General features: G+C 54.1%; 2 protein-coding genes across 2 annotated transcripts; both read right to left on the bottom strand.

Annotated features, from left to right (window-relative positions):
- Positions 1–362: 362 nt before the first annotated feature.
- TRAF4 (TNF receptor associated factor 4) lies at positions 363–5,988 on the bottom strand (the record flags this gene model as incomplete). The annotated part of the gene is made up of 7 exons (XM_080712384.1): positions 363–995; positions 1,277–1,432; positions 1,515–1,676; positions 1,764–1,925; positions 1,998–2,102; positions 2,675–2,726; positions 5,846–5,988. The coding sequence occupies 7 exons, from the start codon at positions 5,986–5,988 to the stop codon at positions 363–365; spliced, it is 1,413 nt and encodes a 470-aa protein (XP_080568510.1).
- A 1,299-nt stretch (positions 5,989–7,287) lies between these two features.
- Positions 7,288–23,665, bottom strand: NEK8 (NIMA related kinase 8; the record flags this gene model as incomplete). Its single annotated transcript, XM_080713191.1, has 15 exons — positions 7,288–7,316; positions 7,665–7,823; positions 7,970–8,128; positions 8,223–8,386; positions 8,616–8,766; positions 12,714–12,831; positions 13,156–13,232; positions 14,100–14,250; positions 14,332–14,513; positions 14,594–14,673; positions 14,788–14,996; positions 15,509–15,640; positions 15,884–16,116; positions 16,582–16,787; positions 23,619–23,665. The coding sequence occupies 15 exons, from the start codon at positions 23,663–23,665 to the stop codon at positions 7,288–7,290; spliced, it is 2,097 nt and encodes a 698-aa protein (XP_080569317.1).
- Positions 23,666–24,129: the final 464 nt, after the last annotated feature.

Consider the following 24,129-nt stretch of genomic DNA (forward strand, 5'->3'; position numbering starts at 1 on the left):
AGATTCTTTACCCCTCCCTTCCCAACCCTCCCTCCCGCTATGGCTCTTGGGACATAGCACCTGAGCAGGCACCTCAGAAGAATGTGGCCGGCTCCAAGGCATGTCTGCCCTGCCAGGAGGGGAGGCAGGCCCTGGGATCACTTGTTTCCAGCCCTTGATAACCCGGAGACCTGCTCCCCTCAGGGGACAGGGCTGAAGCACCATTTGGAGGCACCTGAGGGGGTGGTGGTGATAGAGGGAGAGGAGGTAACGAAACCTAGGCAGCATAAGCAGCTGAAAGGGGGTCCGGCCCCCTCTCCAGGTTCAGCCAGGGCCTGACAGGTCATGTCCCACACCCTCGCCCGAGCTTTCCAGCTCTGCACTCAACTGAGGATCTTCCGGGGCAGCTCAACAGAGGCACGGATGAAGACGGCATCATCCCGTACATAGTTTCGCTTTCTGATGTCCTGGTGGGAGATGAACTTGGGGTATCCAAAGCCCAGAGAACTCTCATCCAGGGAACCTCGCCAAGTGCCAGGCTTCTGGAAATTCTTCCAGTTTGGGTCAGGGTGGAAAGTTTCAGTGACATGCTGTGGCTTAGCCAGCCCAGGGTCGCTCTGGTCCAGCAGGGAGAAGGTGACACGATGGGCAAAGGGCCACTCGAGGAGATTGTCAAAGGCGCCCGGCAGCACACGAATGTAGAGAGAGAGATGTGTGCCTTCTCCACTGCCATTGCCGTTAAGGAACGCAGACACCTGCAGCTTGTAACCGTACTTATGCGTGTAAAAGGCCGGGCTGAAGCACTCCAGGTTGGGCTTGGCCTTAGCCTCCTGCAGCCGCCGCCCGTAGCTGCCAATCTTCCAGATGAGCACGCCATCACTGCCCACCGACAGCTCCTCCAGCTCTCGCCGCAGCTCCTGAAGCTCCTGGCGCTGCCGGCTCACCAGGGCACACATCATGGCCAGATGTACCTTCACACTCTCCTCCACGTGCCGTGCCATCGCCAGCTTAGGGCACTGTTGGCAAAGCCCCAGGCCACGGGGTAAAGGAGAAAGTTACCAGGAGGGGAAAGCCCAGGGGAGAGAGAAGACTGGGTCTGGGCACTGGGTAGCAGGTACTAACTGTGCAAGACAAAAATAGAGGATGCTAGGAAGAAGCTGGAGTGGGCAGCAGGGGGAAGGACTGAACGCTTCACAGCAGGGACCACAAAGGCCTACGTTGTTCCAGGAAAGCCAACCTCAACAAGGCTTCAACTAGGCTAAAGTGGGGCTGGCAGGAAGGACGAGGGGGATCTCACCCTGTGCTTGCAGCCAGAGTCTTTGAATGGGCATAGCACCAAGGCAGTGCTGCAGCTGTCCTTCAGATGGCCCGGCAGGTCCTCCCGAGCCACGGTGCCCACACCACACTGGTTGGGGCAGGCCACAGGCAGCCTCGGACACTGGTACTGGTGGCTCTAGGACCGCAAAAGCAGAGGCAGCAGTCAACAGACTGACTCCTGGTCACCTGCCCAGACCACAGCTCAGAAAAGGCCTCACCTGGATGGTGTCAAAGACAAACTCCTTGCTGCAATAGGTGCAAGGCTGGGTGCGTTTGGGGCACTCCGAGGTGGCATGCTGGGCCAGCAGTCGCCGCATCATGCGGGCACCACACTTGTTCTCACAGTATACACTCTCCTGGGGACACATGCCCTCGTGGCCCTGTAAAAATGCCAGAGGGGCTAGGTAAGGGATGCCTGGACTGTCGGGGGCCCCAGCCTCCCTTGGCACCCAGCTGGCCCCACCCACCTCATAGGCCTCCCCACTGAAGTCACAGCCGCAGAACTCGCACTTGAGGCGCCGCTTGGGGCAGTCGTGTTGCAAGTGTGCAGGCAGATCTCTGCGGCTCAGCTTGGCGGGGCAGCGATTGGGGCAGGGGACTACATTGAAGCTGCAGGTGTTCAAGTGGCCCTGGTGGCAGAAGGGCTGCAGTCAGTGCCTGCCAACAGTGGGCGAGTCCCCACCCCTACAAGAGAGCCTCACCTGCAGGTGACCAAGTGGCCCGCTCCAGCGGCAGCCCTCCTCACTGTGGATACAGCGGATGGGCAGGCCTAGGACTTGGACCTCCAGCTCTGGGTCTGGGTAGATCTGGGGGCAGGGATGAAGAGAACCAGGTCAGGACCCGCTGTTATCCCCAACTCCCACCCTGGCTGGGCTGGCTCTATGCTAGAGCCTCTCTTGGGCTACTTGCTGCTCTCTGTCCAAAGACTAAGGACACAGCAGGTGGTATCTGCTTTGAGGCAGAATCCCAGGGTCCCCAACATGACTGCCTATGACCACACTCCCTTTGGAGAGGTGGCCAATCAGCCTGCTCAGTCCCAGGCTGTTCCCCCCATCAGCTGGCTCCTTCCCCCCATAAAGGGGTCCTGGCTCTCAGCCACAGGTCTAGCTTGTCACCGGAAAGAGAGGGAGGACTTCTGTGGGCACAGAGCAGCTCTGTGCACCCCCACAGGCTGGGCATTGTGCCTGCCCTCCAGGGCAAACACAGGCCTCCGTTTGCAAACTGGCCTGGTGGGAGAGAACAGGCCACCTTTGTGGGGGCATGTGATCCCGAGACGCTGGGCTGACATTGGCCCTAAGCCCACTGGCTGCTAGCAGTTCCAGCCTCCACCAAGGGCAACAGTCTGTACCTGGGCTTCTGTCTGGCCATGCAGGCTCACCTTGGCATAATCCAGGGGAAGCTGGTCCTCAGGACATTTGAAGACTCCTTCACTGCAAAGGGGAGCAGGCAGGGTCAAAGCTCTTCATTATAGGAAGGGAGATCCCCGAGCACCACCCCTCAACCAGGGCAACCTCCCTCCCTCACCAGACCGGTTCCCAGCCAGTCCCAGCTGAGACAAAGGGGCGGGCAGAGGCCTGAGGGGATCTACTTCTCCAGGCCCCCAGAAGATCCCAACCCCTATCCTGAGGAAGGGCATTCAGGGCCCACTGGGGCCAGAGACAGGGAATGTACTTGGCCAACAGGTGGCAGCTGGCACCCCCTCCCCCAGGACAGCAGCTGGACTGAGAAAAAAACCCGCTTCCCAGCTCCCCTCCCCCAGGTGGTTCTCATTGGCTGGGCAGAAAGCTGATGGGGAGGGTGAACAGGGATGGGCTGAGATTAAATGCCAGGGTGGCCCAGCCCCAAGAATGTGCCAGGCCATGAAGCAGGGCAAAGGTCATCTTGGGGCCACCCTATGCCATCTCTCCTCTTCTCTTTGAGGGTGTGTCTCCTAATGGAAAGGGGAGGAAAGGCAAGCTCCCTGGTCCTGCGTTTACTCCCCTGCCCAGTCCTTACTATACCTGCCTCTGGGATGGTTTGGAATTCCCTCAGTTCCAGGTAAAAGGAAGAGGCTCAAAGGGAAGCAGCACCTGCTTATGTCTGTCTAATTGCACAGTTCTACTAACCCCGCAGCACACAGAAGAAAGGCTGGGGCAAGCCAAGCCAAGACTCTGGTCACAGCTCTGTAGGCTTCTGACCCCGCCTCTGCCAGCGGACCCCAACCAATCCCCACCTGGCTGTCAGCACTCAGGAGCCTGGCCGCACACTTCCTCCTGCAGCATGCACTTGCTGACCCCCACCAGGATTAGTCACACAGGCCTGGCATGGCCCAGGCAGGGCAAAGGCTCACCCAGCAAGCCTGAAGGCCCCCAGGCATGGCATTCCTGGCAGGTCTGAGTCAGGTGGTAGGAGGCAACAGGCGTTGGGGCGGAAGCAGAGGATTTTTTTCTTTTTCTTTTTTTTCAGCACTGGGGATTTAACCCAAGGGCATTCTACTTCTGAACTACATCCCCAGCCCCATTTTGGTCTTTTTTTTTTTTTTTTTTTAAAAGGGTCTCATAGCCAGGCGTGGTGGTGCACGCTTGTAATCCCAGCATTGGGGAGGCTGAGACTGGAGGATAGGGGTTTACCGACAGCCTCGGCTACTTAGTGAGGCCCTCCGCAACTTAGTGAGACTGTTTCAAAATAAAGAATAAAAAATAGGGCAGGGGTGTAGCCCGGAGGTCAGATGTCTCTGGTTCCATTCCCAGATCCAGAAAAAAAAAAAAAAAAAAAAAAGAAGGGTCTCAGTAAGTTGTGGAGGGCCTTGTGTTGTTGACACTGATGGCAAACCTGCGATCCTGCTGTTTCCACATCTCACATACTAGGATTATAAGCGTGTACCGGGTCCAGCAGGCAGCCCTGTTCTAAAGGCACTTTCCTGGGCCTGGAGACCCCAGCCCCAGGTGTCCCAACTGACTTCCAGCTCCCACCTCCTACTGACCCCTATGCCACTGGCCATGCCACTAAAGCCAAAATACAGTATGTGCTCAGGCACTGAAGGGTGAGCCTGTGCCCACCAGGTGACCAGCCTTCTTGGCCCAACCTGGCAGGAGTGGGCCAAGGGGAAGGGGGTCCACTTGGCTACCTCAGGAATGTGCTGACTTAGTGGTTTTGGAGACAGGGAGGGGACAAAGGTGTCCCTAGGCTTCAGGCAAAAGCTTACCGTGCAGCTTGGGGGCCCCGCCAGGACAAAGGTTTGGCCAGGGCTAAAGACACCCCAGCTTATGGAGTAGGGGTGATAGTGAGGGGCAGAGCCAGCCCAACCATCTCTTCCCTCCAGAAGCGGGGGTAACAGAGCTCAGGAGCTGGGGAAAGGAGAGAGGCCGGGCTGAGGCCGTTCCAGGCTGTGCAGTGGAGGCCCAGGCCCAGGGGAAAAGACAGGATGGGGGGAGGGGGATGTGGGGGAGGAAGAGGGGATTTCCGGGAGGGGGAGGGGCAGAAGAGGCAGAGCGGGAGGAGGTGGGTAAGGAAGGAGGGAACTGGGCCTGACAGCCCCCTCCCCTGCTCCTTCCACAGGCGGTAAGGGTGGGTCAGCTGGAGGGGGCTGGCTCAGCTGGCCTCATCTGGAAACCAGAGGGCTGGGGCAGGGCTGCCTGGAGACAATGGGCCCCGTGTGTGTCGAGAGTTAAGTGTGTACACTACAGGGAAGAAGGAGGGGGAGGAGGAGCACAGCAGCTCCTGCAGGAGCATATGTAAAGGCCGGAGCTGGGCTGGGCGGCTGCGGAAAGACAAAGGGGCTGCTGCGGAGGGCCGATGAGGGAGCGCTGAGGCGGAGACCCGCATGTTCTGCGGTCCTGGTCCTCAGCAGAGTAAACAGCCTCCAAGGCAGTGGGCGACCCAGCGTCCCCAGGGCGCTGAGGGCACAACCTACCCAGAAGTCCCCACTCCCCTCCTGTCAACTCCCCGAACCCCAGCCTCAGCAGGTCCTAGAGCGGGCGGGAGAGTCAAGGCCGCGCAGAGCGCCCAGAAACTTGACGGATGCTCAAGAAGCAAGGGTGACCTGGGTCCCATTCAGTAGCAACCAAGGCGGACTCCCCTCTCGACGGTACTCGAGGGCCCCGGGAGAGACACCCAAAGGGTGCCTGCTTCTGGGGAGAGGTGCCCTGCCCTCGTCCTCCCTCCACGGTGAGACTGCGAGCAGCCAGCTCGCATCCCAGGGAAGCCTCCACCTGTGGGACCCTGGGCAAGTCGCAGCCCTTCTCTGAATTTCACGTTCCATCCTCTGTATTTAAATTGGGAGAACAATGGCAGCAGTTCTGAGCGTCCGGAGGGGTCAGATGGTTGAAAACTTCAAAGGCTTAAGGCGCCGCGCGGGAGAGGGTTTGTCCTCCTCGGGCCGAAGGATTCAAAGTCCACGCAGGCCCCGCGGGGCGGGCTCTCCCCGCCCCGCCCTCGGGGGCTCGGGCCCTTCCCACCTGGCCGGGGCCGGGGCCGGCGACGCGGGGTCCCCGCGCCGACACGCCCGGGGTCGCGGCGCAGACAAAGGCGGGCGGGCGCCCGGCCCCCCCGCCCCCGCGCCCCCGCGCACCTGAGGAACTCCTGCAGGCAGGTGTCGCAGAAGCGGTGGCCGCAGGTGGACACCTGCACCGGCTCGCGCATGGGCTTCGCGCACAAAGGGCACAGCAGCCGCCGCTTGGGCTTCTCCAGGAACTTGTAGTCGAAGCCGGGCATGGCGGGCGGCGGGCCGGCGGGGCCGGGCACGCGGCGGCCCACAGCCCGCGCCTCGCTCCGGCCGCGCTCGCGGCTCCGGGCGGCGCCGACTGGCGGCCGCGGCCGGGGCGGGCCCGGCCGGCCGGAAGAGGGGGCGGCGCCGCCCGCGCGGTCCTAGCGCCGGCCGGGCCCGCCCACCCCGCGCGGCCTGGGGGTCGGGCCGACCCGCTCCCGGAAGCAGGGACTCGCTTTTCCACTCGGGGAGACAGAGCGGAGCTTCGTCTGCCCCATGGCCACGAGCCCTGGCGCCGAGCAGGGCCCCGAGGGCGTGTGGTCCGGCCGCAAAGGCTGGCTTCGGGGAGATCACAGCTGGGTCCCAGGATTCGCGCGCCGCCCGCCCGGGGACGCGGGGCCCCAGCTTCCAGGTGCTAGGCAGCCGAAGCCTGGCAACCAGATCCGAGGAGGCCGCCTGGGCGCCGGGCCAGAGAAACCTCTGCCCCAGCCTCTGGCTGCTCCCGCATTTTTTTCTCCGCAGTGGCCCTGCAGTGGCGGTTTAGCCCAGCCGGGGCCTGGGGTGTCTGACTGCCACCCTCGCCCGTGTGACAAGGCCATATTCCAAGCAGGCGGCTGATATTTTTATTGGCACCACTTCCAGTCTTTTGGGAAACTGGTTTGGTTTGACCAGCTACCTTTTGGGTCTGGGGGAAGGCTTGGGGCCAGGGTCATCCCCCAGCCAACATCCCTGGACAGCAGGACACTTGGCTCTTGCGCCTGCAGGGGAAGGGAGGCCCCCATGGATGGTGCAGATCCCGGCCTCAAGATAAAGGGGACCAGGGAGGGGTCCCTGGAACCTCTGCCCCAGGCCATGCAGAGGCTAGCTAGCGGCCAGCTCAGGCAGGCCTCGGCTTGCTCTGTGCTGAAGCTTGGACCCTGTCACTCAGGGGAACCAGGCAATATATATTTTTTTAACTGGGCTGGGGACAGGGCAGGGACTAGGTAGAGCCCCAGCCGCCCTTTCTAGCCAAGGCTCTGGATGCCACCCTGCTTCCAAAGTCTAGGCCTGGTTGCCAACTCTAGCTAGGCTGGACCCTGGGAACACAGTGAGAGAAGCAAGAGTGAAGAGGGAAATGGTGCTGCGGGAACTGAGTGGGTTGAGGTTTTCCTTTCCAGGGGCCAAAACTGAGCAGGGCTTCACCACCCCTTCTGCCCCACTGAGGACAATCACCAGGGATTTGATGGTGGGGACAGTCATGCTTCACACTTTTCAAATACTCAGAGAAGGAGCAGTTTCAGTGTGGTCCAGAGGTGTATCCAGGTGCCTCAGGGTGGGGCCGGCTCTTCCGTGACAGCTGGAGAGAGGTCAGAGGAAAACCCTGCAGCCTCCCAGAGGGCAGGGCCTCCATCAAGCACCACTCCCACCTCTACTCCCTGAGTCCTGGAGTCTGACCCCTGCCAGGCCAGCAATGGAGGTTCAACAACTGGACCCAGGGAGTAGGAGGAAAAAGAATGCATGTGATCCCTGGGGAGCAGCAGAAGCGGCCCTTCAACAAGGCCCAAGAAGCCCACCCAAGCTCAGAGCTCTACCCGCAGCCTCCGCTTTCATTTATCTGGGGGCTTTTCATGGGGTAAGGGGCAGAGGACAGCCAGGGCTAAAGCTTCTGTGGGTGAGGTAGAAAAAGATAACTAAGATAACTCACGTCTAACAGCCAGGAGGGTGTTTCCATGGCAACAGGACACAGAAGTCACTGTGTAAGGATGTGTCTCATCCAGCTGCACTGGCCTGGGGAGGCCAGCATCCTCATCCTTCCTTCCTAGCCGACCTCTGGCCCCTTTGCCCCAAGAGTACACTTCACCCTCTGTAGGAGAGAATGGGGGTGGGGGCTAAGCAAACACTATACACCAGATGGCTAGGCTGGCTCTGGCAGGTTGCCAAGCCCAACCACCACCAACACCCCTGACCACTACCCACACCTCATTCTGCCCCCATCATGCTGACTCTCACCTGCCCCAATCGCCACAGTGAAGGCATCCCCACAGGCCACCATCACCATCTTGATGCCCTCAAGGCCTTGGACTCGACACGGTGCCCGGCTGCCCTGGCGGGCATTGGTGCCCAACTGCCCATGCTGATTGCTGCCAAAAGTATAGCAGTCCCCTGAAGCTGTGAGAAAGAAAGAGGAGAGGAAGGATGGGGGGGAGCTCAGCAAAGGCCCCAGAGAGGCCAGGAGGGTCCCTTCAAGGCCTCCCATGCTCACCGGTCACAGCAGCTGAATGAGCAGTGCCTAGGTCCACACTCAGCAGGGGCTCCCGGTCCAGGGGCGCAGAGGCTAGCGGTGTGAAGCTAAGGGCCTCCTCCACCTGCTGGTGGAGGGCAGACTCCTCCCCCAGGAAGAGGTGGTCCAGGCCCAGCTTGTTGAACCTAAAGACAGAGCCAGAAGGCAAATCTGATATTTCTACATACTGCCCTGCCCCCACCTAGCGGGGCAGGGAGGTTCTATCCCATCTGAAAAAAAATCCTACCCTGAGTTGAACCAAGCAGCACCCTCAGCCCTCTTCAGTTTTGGCCTTTGGCGGGAGGGAAGGAGGGAGGAGAGGCTTTCAGCAAAGGAGGGCAGGGGCAGGCTAGTCGTCCTCTTGCACCTATTCACCTATTGCTCCCACAGGCCAGGGCTCCGCCTGGCACAGTGAGGATCATTGAAGAGTCGATGCCACATACAACCCGCTGGGCTTCCTGTCCTGGGGGCACAGGCACCTGCTGGGGACAGCTGTGGGACTCCCTGGTGCCCAGTCCCAGTCTGCCTAGAAGAAGAAATAAATGGGGCTAGTTTAGGCTTTAGGTTTGGTGATGTTAGGATGAAGAGGACCAGCAGGAGTAAGCACTATTCGCAGCCTGCAATGTCTTTCCTAGTCCTCTCTGCTGGTCAAAATCCTCTTTTAAAGCCCTATTTGAGCCCAGCATGGTGGTACATGCTTATAATCTTAGTATTTGAGAGACTGAAACAGAAGGATCACAGGTTTGGTTTTGTTTTGCTTTCACAGTGCTGGGGATTAAACCCAGGGAGATTCTACCTCTGAGCTATACCCCCGGCCCTATTTTTTATTCTTTATTTTGAAACAGGGTCTCACTAAATTGCAGATGATCTCACTAATTAGCTGAGGCTGGCTGCAAATCTGTGGTCCTCCTGGCTCAGCCTCCTAAGTACTAGGATAACAAGCATGTGCCACGATGCCCGGCCAAGATCACAGGATTTGAAGAGAACCAGAGAACCTCAGCAGGTAGTGAGACTCTCGTTAACCCAGCAAGACCCTGTTTAAAAAAAAAGCCGGGCGCGGTGGCACACCCTTGTAATCCCCGCGCTTGGGAGGCTGAGACAGGAGGATCGCACAGGTTCAAAGCCAGCCTCAGCTACTTAGTGAGGCTCTCAGGAACTTAGTGAGATCCTGTTTCCAAATAAAGTATAAAATAGGTCTGAGAGTGTAACCCAGAGGTAGCTGGGTTTCATCCCTAGTACCACAATAAGTAAATAAATTTAAAAAAATAAAGAATAAGCCAGGTGTGGTGGTGCATGCTTGTAATCCCAGTACTTGGGAGGCTGAGACCAGAGGATCGCAGTTTGCAGACAGCCTCGGCTACTTAGTGAGGCCCTCTGCAACTTAGTGAGACCCTGTTTCAAATAAAGAATAAAAAATAGGGCATGGGTGTAGCTGGGAGGTAGAATGCCCCTGGGTTCCATCCCCAGACTCACAAAAAAATAATAATAAAATAAAATAGGGCCGGGCGTGGTGGCGCACACTTGTAATCCCCGCGCTTGGGTGGAGACAGGAGGATCGCACAGGTTTGAAGCCAGCCTCGCTGACTTAAGAGACCCTGTTTCCAAATAAAATATAAAATAGGTCTGGGAGTATAGCCCGGAGGTAGAAGGGTTTCCATCCCTAGTACCACCAAAAAAAAAAAAAAAAACAATAATAATAAGTAAGTAAAATAAAATAGGGCATAGGAGTATAGCTTGGAGGTAAAATGGACCAGAACTCAATCCCTAGCACCACACACACCAAATAAATAATAATAGTATCCTGTTCAGACACTACCTCTTTCTCCTCCAGGTTGACACTGCTGTTCCTTGAATCCCACACCTCTGAACTTGGGATGTTCCTGATGCTTAGTCCTCCAGCATCCTGGAGATGAGTCACCCCTCCTCTCTCTAGACTGAGCTCTTCCGAATGATATGAGCCAGTCTATTTCATCGATAGTTTCAGCGCCCAGCCTGATGTTTGACCCATAAAGGGCCTCAATAAATACTGTTAGATGGCCTGGTGGTGGCTTACTGGTAGAGCATGTGCTTAGCATGCATAAGGCCCTGGATTTAGTCATAATACTGCACAAAAGTAAAATAAATAGCATTAGATAAAATCTTAATTTTTTTTCTTTTGTGGTACTGGGGATGGAATCTAGGGGCATTTAACTTCTGAGCTACCCCCCCAGCCATATTTTTTATTCCTTATTTTATTTAATTTTTAATTTTTTTGCAGGTCTGGAGATGGAACCCAAGGACATTTGACCTCTGAGCTATACCCACTGCCCTATTTTTTTTTTAATTCTTTATTTTGAAACAGAATCTGAGTTGCAGAGGGCCTCACTATGTAGCAAGGCTGTCCATGAACCATGATCCTCCAGTCTCAGCCTCTGGAATGCTAGGATTACAAACCTGAGCCACCATGCCCAGCTCTTATTCTTTATTTTGAAACAAGGTCTCACTGAGTTGCAAAAGACTTCACTAAGTAGCTGAGGCTGTCTGTCCATGAACCAAGACCCTCCTGTCTCAACCTCCCAAATGCTGGGATTACAGGCGTGCGCCCGCCACACCTGGAACAAAATCTCTTATTATTTATGTGTCTCTGTGTGTGTGTGTGTGTGTGTGTGTGTGTGTGTGTGTGTGTCTGTTACTGTGGATGGAACCCAGGGGCATTCTACCTCCAAGTTACACCCAGCCCCATTTTTAACTCTTTATGTTGAAATAAGGGCTCACTGAGTTCCAAAGGACCTCACTAAGTAGCTGAGGCTGTCCACAAACTGGTGCAATCCTCCTGTCTCAGCCTCCCGAAAGCTGGGATTATAAGCGTGCGCCACCACGCCTGGCTCTTGTTATGTTTTAAACACGTAGAGAGCTACATGTCATTCACCTCAGCATCCAGCATAGGGATGGCATATAATGGTTGTGAAATAAATGTTTGTTGAACAAAAATGAAGAGAACTTAAGAGAAAAGCTAGGCAAGGTGGCACATGTCTGTAATCCCAGTGACTCAGGAGACCAAGAGGAGGACTGTGGTTCAAGGCCAGCCTAGTCACCTCAAAATATAAAGGCAAGCTGGGTGTGGTGCCACTGCTTGTAATCCCAGTACTTGGGAGGTTGAGACAGGAGGATCACATGTTTGAGAACAGCCTCAGCAATTTAGTGAGGCTCTCAGAAACCTAGTAAAACCCTGTTTCCAAATAAATCAGTCTGAGGGTGTAGCTCAGATGTAGAATGCCTCTGGATTCAATTCCCAGTACCACAGTATGTATATTGTGGTGCAGCCTGTCAGGGAGGCGCATGCCTGTAATCCCAGTACTTGAGAAACTGAGGAAGGAGGGTCGCAGGCTCAAGGCCAAACCCAGCAAGTAGCGAGACTCTCATCAACCTAGCAAAACCCTGTTTCAAAATAAAAATAAGAAAAAGCTGGCCGGGGGCGGGCATGGTGGCACACGCTTGTAATCCCCGCGCTTGGGAGGCAGAGACAGGAGGATCGCGCTAGTTCAAAGCCAGCCATGCTGGCTTAAGAGACCCTGTTTCCAAATAAAATAAAAAATAAAATAGGTCTCGGAGTGTAGCCCAGAGGTAGGAGGGCTTCCAGGAACCCCAGTACCACCAAAAAAAAAAAAAAAAAATGCTGGCCAGACATGGTGGCGCACGCTTATAATCCTCCTGCTTGGGAGGCTGAGACAGGAGGATCGCACAGGTTTGAAACCAGCCTCAGCTACTTAGTGAGGTTCTCAGCAACTTAGTGAGACCATGTTTCCAAATAAAATATAAAAATAGGTCTGGGAGTATAGCCCAGAGGTAGAAAGCACCTGGGTTCTACACCTAGTACCACCATAAAAAAAAAAAAAAAAAAAAGCTGGGTGTGGTGGCACACACTTGTAATCCCAGCATTTGGGAGGCTGAGACAGGAGGATTGCACAGGTTCGAAGCCAGCCTCAGTTACTTAGTGAGGCCCTTTGAAACTCAGTGAGACCCTGTTTCAAAATAAAGAATAAAAAGTAGGTCTGGGGGTATAGCTCGGAGGTAGAATACCCCTGGGTTCCATTCCCAGTACCGCAATAAAATAAAATAGCCAGGTATGGTGGCGCGCGCTTGTAATCTCAGCACTTGGAGGCTAAAACAGGAGGATAGTGGTTTGAGAACAGCCTCAGCTACTACTTAGGCCCTTTGCAACTCAGCGAGACCCTGTTTCAAAATAATAAAAAATAGGGCTGGGGTGGTGGCTTAGAGGTAGAATATCCCTGGGTTCCTTCCCCAGTACCACAAAAAATTAAAATAAAATAATAAAAAATAATAAAGGTGTACCCTACCTCGCCTGACTTGAAGAATTTGAGAAAAAAAAGAGGAAAGAGAAAATGCTGTAGGGTGCAAGGTGGTATGAAGAGGACCAGACCACTGTCAGACAGTCCAGAGGCTGACCAGCCGAACAAGGGTAGTTGAGCTTACCAGCATCTCCTCGGCCCCAGGCAAACAGTTCCCGCTCCGTAGACAGGGCCAGCACGTGAGAGGCGCCACAGGCCACCTGTACCATCTCATAGCCCAGCAGGGCCTCCACTATGGTGGGCTAAAGGAGGGAGCAAAAGCGAGACTGGGATGGGGCCTGGGACTCCCTCCCCACCCCTGCCTCAGCACCCCTGCAGAAAAGAAGCTGGAGGCTGCAAAGTGCTGGGAAATGGCCACATTTAAAACTCCAGTCACCTGTACACACTGCCAGGTGGGCAACCACTCCGGAAGCCTGGTCTTTCCGTACTTCCCCTGATGCAGCCCAGAGAAGGTGCAGCCTGGGAGCCAGTGGAGCTGTGGCTGCTGGGGATTCCCCTGCCCCCACCCTGGTATCAGCTCACAGATGTGGACCCCTGCCACCCTCTCCAGGCCACATGAGCCCCACCTGGCTGATGTCGGTGAGGCTGCCGTGGCCTAAGCACCCACTGCTGCCACTGCCAAAGGTCATGATGATGCCACGGTCTGGGGAGGAGCACGGTGGGGAAGAGAAGGGGAAGGCATTAGATGGGCTTTCCATGCAGCTGGGTCCATCCTTTTGTGGGTTGGAGGAGCAAGATAAAGTTGGGGGCTATGGCTGGAAGGGTGGGATAAGGGAGAAGAGAAATGTGTAGGTGTCTCTTCCTCATCTGTCACATGGGGATAATGTAATAACTCCCTGGCCAGGGCTGTTGTGTAGGGTAAAGGAGATGGTGTATGTGAGTCTCAAATGCTGGTGGACAGAAGCAATCAATAACTCAAGAACTAGAAGCCTAGCTGGACGTGGTGGCGCACGCTTGTAATCCCAGCATTCAGGAGGCTGAGACCGGAGGATAGCAGTTCGAGGCCCGCCTCAGCTACTTAGTGAGGTCCTTTGCAACTCAGTGAGACCCTGTTTCAAAATAAAGAATAAAAAATAGGGTAGGGGGTGTAGCTCGGAGGTCGAATGCTCCTGGGTTCCATCCCCAGACCCGCAAAAAAAAAAAAAAAAAAAAAGAACTAGAAGCCTGCTGAAGGTGGTGGGGTGGTGCACACTTGTAATCCCAGCATTCGGGAGGCTGAAACAAGAGGATAGTTCGAGCCAGCCTCTGCTACCTAGTGAGGTCCTTTGCAACTCAGTAAGACCCTGTTCCAAAATACAGAATAAAAAATAGGGCTGCGGATATAGCTTGGAAGTAGAATGCCCCTGGGTGCCATCCCCAGGGCCGCAAAAAAAAAAAAAAAAAAAAAAAAAAAAAGTAAAAAAGAAAAAGAACTAGAAGACTGAGGATTAACTGAGCAGTTTGCAATGAAGGAAGTTGCTCCGCAGGGCCTTTTCAGAAGTCCCCACAGGTCGTCCTCAGACAGGCTCACCAGTCAGGCAGGCTGTGAAGAGGTCCCCGCAGGCCACGTGCTTGATGGTCACACCCGACTGGCCCTCCAGGAAACGTGAGATGAACTGGGGCTGCGGCTGCTCCACGGCCCCGGGGAGGAGGGCCCCTCCGGTGGCGCCGAGAGGCGGGGCCTGCGGGGAGGGACGGAGCCTGAACACCCCGCCCCTCCCCATGCAGGCCTCCGGCAGGCCAGCCCACCGCAACCCGCTCACCTCCCACAGGATGAGGCGCCCCGAGCGCGTGACTCCGGCCTTCTGCGTGCGCCCTGTGGCCACCTGGACCACCTCTGTGTTAAGCATCGGCAGTCGCAGGGGGGCGCTGAGCCCGCCGCCCCAAGTGTACACTGACGACAGTGGCGGTGGTATGGCGGGCCTCACAGGTCCCCGGGGGATGCCTGCGTGGACAGGGCATATGATCAATTAAATTGGTGGGGATGGTGGGGAATCCGGCGCCCCTGGCGGCCTACAGACTCACCCCTGCAACGGCCACTGGTGGTCCTGCTCCCCGCGCTGCCTGGAGCCATGGGTGGGACCGGGGCCAGGGACTTCTCTGACCTGTGGAACAGAAGAGCGCCTCAGGACAATCCTATACACACAGGAATGAGGCCTCCCTGCAGCCTCCAGTGCTCCAGCCCTCTGCGACCCGAGACCCCTCCCCGAAACACCGGCCTTCGCATGCGAACGCTGCCTAAGTCGGTGTGGAGATTGAGCAGGGCGCGGATGCAGAGGGGCTGCGCCATGATATGGCTGAGCGGTGGCCGCTGCGCAGGCTCCAGGCTGAGAAGACTCAGGACCAGCTGGCGCAGTTCAGGGCTGTAGCGGTCAGAGATGGGCGCAAAGGTGCCGCTCATAATCTTCAGCACCAGCGCTGGCAGGTTCTGTGAAGGCGCCAAGATAGGGGCTGGCCAGGGCTGTTGAGTAGAAGTCTGAGGCCGCAGCACCCTGCAACTCCAGCCTCAGCCCCTGGTCGGAGGGCGTTAGAAGGGCCTTGCCTTCAGGAGACATGAGTCTCATTAGGAGACTCCCAGAATATGGGAGCCCAACCTTGCTTTCAGGGATCCACTGTCTGAAGAGGGAGCTGCAGCTATGTCCTTAGAAACGCTATGTCTTTGGGAAAATTCCTGGCTTGCTCTTGGCAGGTCCATAATCTCATGAGGGAGGCGGAGCTCTGCCCTCAGGAGCTGTCAGTCTGATGAGTGTACCCAAGCCCTACCCGCAGGAATCCAGTCTGAGCCTGAGCCATAGCCCTGCCCTGGGGTGATCCACCAGTCTGGTGAGGGAGAAACATGATTCAGCCACAAGAAAAGAAACTAATGAAGTTGGAGCTGAGGGCTGTTGGGCAGGAAAGCAGAGATTTCCCAGTTGTCCCCTTAGGAGTGCCTGAACTCACCGCAGCCTCAAAGGCCCTCTTGAGGCTGGCCAGCTCATAGAGGACACAACCCAGGGCCCAGATGTCACTCTTCTGGTTGTAAGGCTTGCCCTCACACAGCTCAGGGGAGATGTAGCATGGCGTACCCACCACCTGCAGGAGGGAAGCTTCTATTACAGCCCTGCAGGAGAGAGGACCAGGGCCTTTGGCCACAGACCCATTTGGGGACAGCTTCTCCTCAAAGCAGGTCAAGGGGCTTCCTCCCATAGGACCACACAGCCAGGAGCCAAAGAGCTAAGGTTTTTTGTGGGGGAAGGAGAGGAGGTAGGGATGTAGAATAGGCCTCAGCGCTCAAGACCTCTAGCACCCTCAAGATCCCCTCCCACGTCCAGGCACCGTGTAGGCCTTGCTCTTGCTGCTAAGGATCTTGGAGATGCCAAAATCGCCAATCTTGACAACCATGCGGTGTTTGTCAAGAAGGATGTTCTGGGTCTTGAGGTCCCGGTGCAGGATGAGGTGGGTGTGTACATGATGCAGGGCGAGCAGGATCTGCACAAAGAAGTGCAGGATGGTCTCCTCCTCCAGCAGGGAATTGCAGCGCTTTTGAATGAACTCAGCCAGGGTGCCACCTGCAACCCAAGACCCTAATCAAAACCCAGGCTTGCCGGGCACGGTGGTGCACGCCTGTAATCCCAGTACTTGGGAGGTTGAGACAGGAGGATCGCAGTTTGTGGACAGCCTCAGCTCCTTAGGGAGGCCTCTGAGGCTTAGTGAGACCTTGTTTCAAAATAATTAAAAATAGGGCTGGGGGTGTGGCTTGGAGGCAGAATGCCCCTGGGTTCCATCCCCAGTACTGCGAAAAGAGAAAAAAGGACCCAGGCTTTTCAACACCTGGGACAACTGCGGTCCTTTTATGGAACAGGGCACTAGGCCATAAAGAGCAAAGAGCGTGCACGGATCACAAGGAAACAGAGCTCTAACCCTCTGACCCTCAGCCAAACCCGTCCCAAGGAGGGAGACCTCCTGATCTGCGTCTGCCTGTCCTGGAGCTGAGGGGCTCCCCGCAGCACGGCCGGTCAAGGAGGCTGGCCTACCTGGGGCGTACTCCATGGCAATCATGAGGGCCTTGTCTTCCAAGAAGTTCTCGTAGTACTCGATGACATTGGGGTGGTTGAGCAGCTTGAGCACCTGGCACTCGTTCTGGGCTGCCTGCCGCTCTTCCTTGGTCATCTGTTCCACTGGGATCTGCTTGATGATCACCAGCTTCTGGTCGGCCTTGCGCAGGCACAGGTGCACAATCCTGAAGACATAAAGCACATGGCAGCACCAGCCGACCTTCCCACCGCAGGTGAGGCAGGCAGAGGAGTGAAGGGGAAGCTCCTCAGAAGAAGGTGATGTGCCCCAAGTGCACAGAACGCTGTTGGAGCTGAGGTGGTGGTGTACACTTGTAATCCCAGCATGCAGGAGGCAGAGACCAGAGGATAGGGCTCATGGACAGCCTCAGCTACTTAGCAAGGCCCTTCACAACCCAGTGAGACCCTGTTTCAAAGAATTTTAAAAAAGAGCTGGCCGTGGTGGCACACATGCTTGTAATCCCAGCATTGGAGAGGCTGAGACAGGAGGATCGCCTCAGCTACTTGGTGAGATCCCTTGCAACTCAGTGAGACCCTGTTTCAAAATAAAGAATAAAAAATAGGGCTGAAGGAGTAGCTCGGAGATAGAATGCCCCTGAATTCAAATCTTAGTGCCAAAAAAAAAAAAAAAACCCACAGCTGGGCATGGTGGCATACCACATGGTGGCACACATCCCAGCATTTGGGAGACTGAGACAGGAGGGTCACAGTTCATGGCCAGCCTCGGCTACTTAGTGAGACCCTTTGCAACTTAGTGAGACCCTGTTATGAATAAAGAATTAAAAAATAGGGTTAGATGTGTACCTTGGAGGTAGAATGACCCTGGGTTCCATTACCAAAACAAAACAGTGAAGCCAGGTGTGGTGGCACACACTTGTAATTCCCCCCACTTGGGAGGCTGAGACAGGAGGATCGCACAGGTTCGAAGCCAGCCTCAGCTACTTAGTGAGGCTCTCAGCAACTTAGTGAGACCCTGTTTCCAAATAAAATATATATATAAAAAAAAGGTCTGGGAGTATAGCTCGGAGGTAGAAAGCCTCTGGGTTCCACCCCCAGTACCACACACACACACACAAAAAAAAAAAAAAAAACAAAAAACAGTGAGCTAGGGAACAGAAAGAATTAAATAATTGGTCATGCCAGGTGTGGTGGTGCACGTTTGTAATCCCCGCGCTTGGGAGGCTGAGACAGGAGGATCACACAGGTTCGAAGCCAGCCTCAGCTACTTAGTGAGGCTCTCAGCAACTTAATGAGACCCTGTTTCCAATAAAATATAAAATAGGTCTGGGAGTGTAGCCCGGAGATAGAAAGCCCCTGGGTTCCACCCCCAGTAACAAAAAAAAAAAAAAAAAAAAAAAAAAAGAATTGTGAGACCTCAGATTCACCACTGGGGCAACAAGGTAAAGGTCCTATGGGTTCTAAAGTTAATTGCCTAAATTATTATTATTTTTTTTTTTTTTGCAGGTCTGGGGATGGAACCCAGGGGCATTTGACCTCTGAGCTACACCCCCTGCCCTATTTTTTGTTCTTTATTTTGAAACCGGGTCTCACTGAGTTGCAGAGGGCCTCACTAAGTAGCTGAGGCTGTCCACGAACCGCGATCCTCAGGTCTCAGCCTCCTGAATGCTGGGATTACAAGCGTGCGCCACCACGCCCGGCTTTGCCTAAATTTTTTTTTTTTTTTTTTTTGCGGATCTAGGGATGGAACCCAGGGGCATTCAACCTCTGAGCTACACCCCCAGCCCTAGTTTTTAGTCTTTTTATTTATTTATTTATCGATGTGTGTGTGTGTGTGTGTGTGTGTGTGTGTGTGTTTTACGGGGGGTGGGGTGGAACCAGGGGCTTTCTACCTGAGATATACCCCCAGCCTTATTTTATAATTTATTTGGAAACAGGATCTCACTAAGTTGCTGAGAGCCTCACTAAGTAGCAGAGGCTGGCTTTGAACCTGTGCAATCCTCCTGTCTCAGCCTCCCAAACGCTGAGATTACAATAGTGTTCCACCATGCCCTTTTCAATCCTCCCCTTACTAGTTACTTGGACAGATTAAATGACGTCAGTGTTTGAAAAATAGGGTAGGGTTTGGGAGAGAGAGAGAAAGAGAGGAGGGAGGGAGGGAAAGAGAGAGAGAGAGAGAGAGAGGCAGGTGCCTGTGTGTGTTACCTAGGGATTGAACCCAGAAGCATTGGACCTCTGAGCTATAGCCCCACACCTCCCTCCTTTTTTATGGTACTAGGGACTGAACCCAGGAGTATTCTACCTCCAAGCTACCTTTTTTTTTTTTTTTTGGTGGTACTGGGGTTCCTGGAAGCCCTTCTACTTCCGGGCTACACTCCCAGACCTATTTTTACATTTTTGTTTGGAAACAGGGTCTCCTAAGCCAGCCCGCGTGGCTGGCTTCGAACCTGCGCGATCCTCCTGTCTCAGCCTCCCAAGCGCGGGGATTACAAGCGTGCGCCACCACGCCCGGCAACCTCAGTCCTTTTTTATTTGGAAACAGGGTCTCACTATGTTATAAAGGGCCTTGCTAAATTGATGAGGCTAGCATTGAACCTGTGATTCTCCTGTCTCAGCGTCCCAAGTACTGGGATTACAAGTGTGTGCCACCACACCTGGCTTCCCAGCTCTAGTTTATTTTTATTTTGAAGCAGGGTCTCACCACATTGATGAGAGTATCATGACTTGCTGAGATTTTCTTTGAACCTATAATACTCTTGTCTCATCCTCCCAAATATTGGGATTACAACTGCATGCTACCTCACCCAGTTTGTGTGTGTGTTTTTGTTTTGTTTTGTGGGGCTGGGGATGGAACCCAGGGGCATTCTACCTCCAAGCTACACCCCCTGTTCTATTTTTTATTCTTTATTTTGAAACAGGGTCTCACTAAGTTGTGGAGGCCCTCACTAAGTAGCTGAGGCTGTCTGCAAACCTGATCCTCTTGTCTCATCCTCCCAAACGCTGTGATTACAAGTGTGTGCCACCATGCCCAGCTTATGTTTTTGGGTTTTTTTTTTTTTTTTTTTTTTTTTTGTGGTACTGGGGGTGGAACCCAGAGGCTTTCTACCTCCGGGCTCTACTCCCAGACCCATTTTATATTTTATTTGGAAACAGGGTCTCACTAAGTTGCTGAGAGCCTCACTAGGTAGCTGAGGCTGGCTTCGAACCTGCACGATCCTCCTGTCTCAGCCTCCCAAGCGCGGGGATTACAAGCGTGCAACACCACGGCCGGCTTACTCTTTATTTGGAAACGGGGTCTCACTGAGTTGCAAAGGGCCTCACTAAATAGCTGAAGTTGTCCATGAACCATAATCGTCCCGTCTCAGCCTCCCAAATGCTGGGATTACAAGTGTGCGCCACTACATCTGTCTATCTCAGAGCTGGTCTTGAAACTGCGATCCTCCTGCCTCAGCCTCCCAAGTATTAGAATTCCAGGCATGCGCCACCACACCCAGCTACATTCTTCTTGTTCATCACTCTATCTCCAGAGCATAGCCCAGAATTTTCCACATAGCAGGAGCTCAATGCAGTATTTGCTGAATGAACTATAAGCTTATCATCTAAATCTTAAATTTTTTTCTCCCACTCAGACTCCTCCTGTAAGTCACAAGTCAGTGTTTTGCATATCCACCTGAATGATTCAAAGGCATCCTATATTTTAACATGTACAAAACAAAATTAGGGCATTCCATCTTCGCCCTATTTTTTTTTCTTTTGAAATAGGGTTTCACTGTTAGGCAAAGGGCCTACGTAGCTGAGGTCCTCGAACTGCGATCCTCCTGTCTCACCCACCCCATATGCTGGGATTATACAAGCATGTGCCACCATGCCCACCCCAAAAAGTTTTTGTATGTGTGTGTGGCACTGGGGATGGAACTCAGGGGTATTCTACTTCCAAGCTACACCCCCAGCCATATTTTTTTATTCTTTATTTTGAAACAGGGTCTCACTTGGTTGTAGAGGACCTCGCCAAGGAACTGAGGCTGGCTGTGGACAGCGATCCTTCTGTCTCAGCCTCCCAAATGCTGGGATTACAGGCATGCGCCACCGTGCCTGGTTCCAAATTAAAAAAAAAAAAAAAAATTTTTTTTTGTGGGTCTGGGGATGGAACCCAGGGGCACTCTACCTCCAACCTACATCTCCTGCCTTATTTTTTGTTCTTTATTTTGAAACAGGGTCTTACTAAGTTGTGGAGGTCTCACTAAGTAGCTGAGGCTGTCCGCAAACTGTAATCCTCCTGTCTCAGCCTCCCAAATGCTGGAATTATAAGTGTGCGCTACCATGCCCGTTTTTGTTTTTGGTTTTTTTTTCCCAGTACTGGAAATGGAACCCCAGGGGCATTCTACTCTGAGCTACACCCCCAGCCCCATTTTTTATTCTTTATTTTGAAACAGAGTCTTGCTAAGGTTCAAAACGCCTAAGAAGCTGAGGCTGGCTGGGAATCTGCAATCTTCCTATCTCAGCTTCCAAGTACTGAGATTACAAGCGTGTGCCACCATACCCAGCTCAGAATCCTGTTTTTATCTCCAAAATACTATGAATCCATTCAGTCCTGTGTCTTCTGATATAATACTTGTCCAGGTCATCATCATTTTTCTTTTTGGTACTGGGCATTGAACCCAGGGGCATTCTCCCTCTGAACTACAACACACCAGCCCTTTTCTTAAAATTTTTGAAAAAGGATCACTAAATTGCTGAGACTGGCTTCAAACCTGCCATCCTCCTATCTAATCCTCTCAAGTACAGAGAATACAACCATGTGCCACTATCCCTTTTTTGTTGTTGCTGTTTGTTTTTATTTTTTGTTTTGTTTTTAGTACTGAGGATTGAACCCAGAGCCATTCTACTGCCAAGCTATTCCCCTAGCTCTATTTTTTATGGAGGTGCTGGGTTTTTTTTTTTTTTTTTTTTTTTTTTTTTTTTTTGCGGGTCTGAGGATGGAACCCAGGGGCATTTGACCTCCGAGCTACACCCCCTGCCCTATTTTTTATTATTTATTTTGAAACCAGGTCTCACTGAGTTGCAGAGGGCCTCACTAAGTAGCCGAGGCTGTCCTTGAACCGCGATCCTCCAGGTCTCAGCCTCCAGAATGCTGGGATTACAAGCGTGCGCCACCACGCCCGGCAGGTGCTGGGTATTGAACCCAGGGAAATTCTACCTCCGAGCTACACCCCAGCTGTATTTTTTTTTTTTTTTTTTGCAGTACTGGGGAATAGAACCCATGGGCATTCTGTCTCCAAGATACACCCCCAGTTGTAATTATTTTGTGTGTGTGATACCTCCAAAGGACACCCTCAGCCCTGTATTTTATTCTTGTTGCAAAGGGCCTCAATAAGTAGCTGAGGCTGTCTTCAAACTGTGATCCTCCTATCTCAGCCTCCCAAGTACTGGGATTACAAGCCAGCCACCACCACCACACCAGGCTCCCAGCCGGATTTTGTATTTATTTGGAAACAGTATATCACTAGGTTGCTGAGAACCTCCCTAATTTGTGCAGAGGCTGGCTTTGAACATGCAATACTCCAGTCTTATCCTCCCAAGTACTGAAGTACTGAGATTATAAGCATGTGCCATCACACCATGCTCCGACAATTTTTTTTGTGGGGGGTACTGGGGATGGAGCAGAGGGACATTCTACTCCGAGCTAAACCCCCAGCCCTATTTTTTTTTTTTTTTTGGTGGTACTGGGGTTCCTGGAAGCCCTTCTACCTCCGGGCTACACTCCCAGACCTATTTTTACATTTTTATTTGGAAACAGGGTCTCCTAAGCCAGCGCGCGGCTGGCTTCGAACCTGCGCGATCCTCCTGTCTCCGTCTCCCAAGCGCGGGGATTACAAGCGTGCGCCACCACGCCCGGCCCGATTATGTTTTTCTTATAAAACTTGTATAATTTTTCTTCAATCTGAATCCTGAAAGGAAAAGGACCACGCCCATTTTTATCATAATTATATTCCCAGTGCCCAACATATGTATGTTGCACTCAATATTGTTGAAAGAAGTTGGGCGTGGTGGTGCACGCTTGTAATCCCATTATTTGGAAGGCTGAGACTGGAGGATCGCGATTCTTGGACAGCCTCGGCTAGTTAGTGAGGCCCTTTGCAACTCAGTGAGACCCTGTTTCAAAATAAAGAATATAAAAATAGGCCTGAGGGTGTCACTTAGAGATAGAATGCCCCCGGGTTCCATCCCCAGTACCGGGGGGGAAAAAAAATGCTGAAATAACCAGAAATCCAAATCGGGCGTGGTGGCGCACGCTTGTAATCCCAGCCTTCAGGAGGCTGAGACAGGAGGACCGCGGTTCGCGGACAGCCTCAGCTACTTAGTGAGGCCCTCTGCAACTTAGTGGGACCCTGTTTCAAAATAAAGAATAAAAAATAGAAGCCGGGCATGGTGGTGCACGCTTGTAATCCCAGCATTCGGGAGGCTGAGACAGGAGGATCGCGGTTCGCAGACAGCCTCAGCTACTTAGTGAAGCCCTCCGCAACTCAGTGAGATCCTGTTTCAAAATAAAGAATTAAAAAAAAAAATGGGTAGGGGATGTAGCTCGGAGGTCAAATGCCTCTGGGTTCCAACCCCAGACCCGCAAAAAAAAAAAAAAAAAAGTATACAAAATAGGGCAGGGGTTGTAGCTCGGAGGTCGAATGCCCTGGGTCCCATCCCCAGACAGGAAAGAAAGAAAGAAGGAAGGAAGGAAGGAAGGAAGGAAGGAAGGAAGGAAAGAAAGAAAGAAAGAAAGAAAGAAAGAAAGAAAGAAAGAAAGAAAGAAAGAAAGAAAGAAAGAAAGAACACCTGAAACCCAAGCGCACTCCGCCTGAGCTTTCACTTCCCGGCGGCCCGCTGGGCGGAGTCTCCCCGCAGACTTGGGACCCGAGGCCTGGGCGGGGCCTCCCACTGTGGCGCTCACGCCTCGGGGCGGGGCCATCCTGGCAGAGAAAAGCTATCAGGGTTGGAACTTATTTCCCCTCTCCCCTAGCAGGTCCTCCCCTAGAGCCCTGGCTCACCCGAAGGCACCTCTCCCCACCACTCGGATCCGCTCGTACTTCTCCATCTCATTTCAGACTTACGCTCCCGAAGCCTCCCCGGGGCGCGTGCGCGGCCCCGCCCCGAGGCCCGGCCCCGCCCCGAGGCCCGGCCCCGCCCCGAGGCCCGGCCCCGCCCCGAGGCCCGGCCCCGCCCCGAGGCCCGGCCCCGCCCCGAGGCCCGGCCCCGCCCCGAGGCCCGGCCCCGCCCCGAGGCCCGGCCCCGCCCCGAGGCCCGGCCACGCCCCGAGGCCCGGCCACGCCCCGAGGCCCGGCCACGCCCCGAGGCCCGGCCACGCCCCGAGGCCCGGCCACGCCCCGAGGCCCGGCCACGCCCCTGCGTTGTAAGGCTCTTGTGGGCGGAGCTCGCTCCTGTTGCGGGCCCGCTTTGTTGGGTGCAAGTTTACGCGATGACCACAGTCCCGACTGAAATCGTTTTTCCCTCGCGAACCTTCCCCGTGTAGGGCTCAGGAATAGGCCAATGCCCTATTTC

This window comes from Muscardinus avellanarius, assembly GCF_963383645.1.
Source record: "Muscardinus avellanarius genome assembly, chromosome: 16".
NCBI lineage: Eukaryota > Metazoa > Chordata > Mammalia > Rodentia > Gliridae > Muscardinus > Muscardinus avellanarius.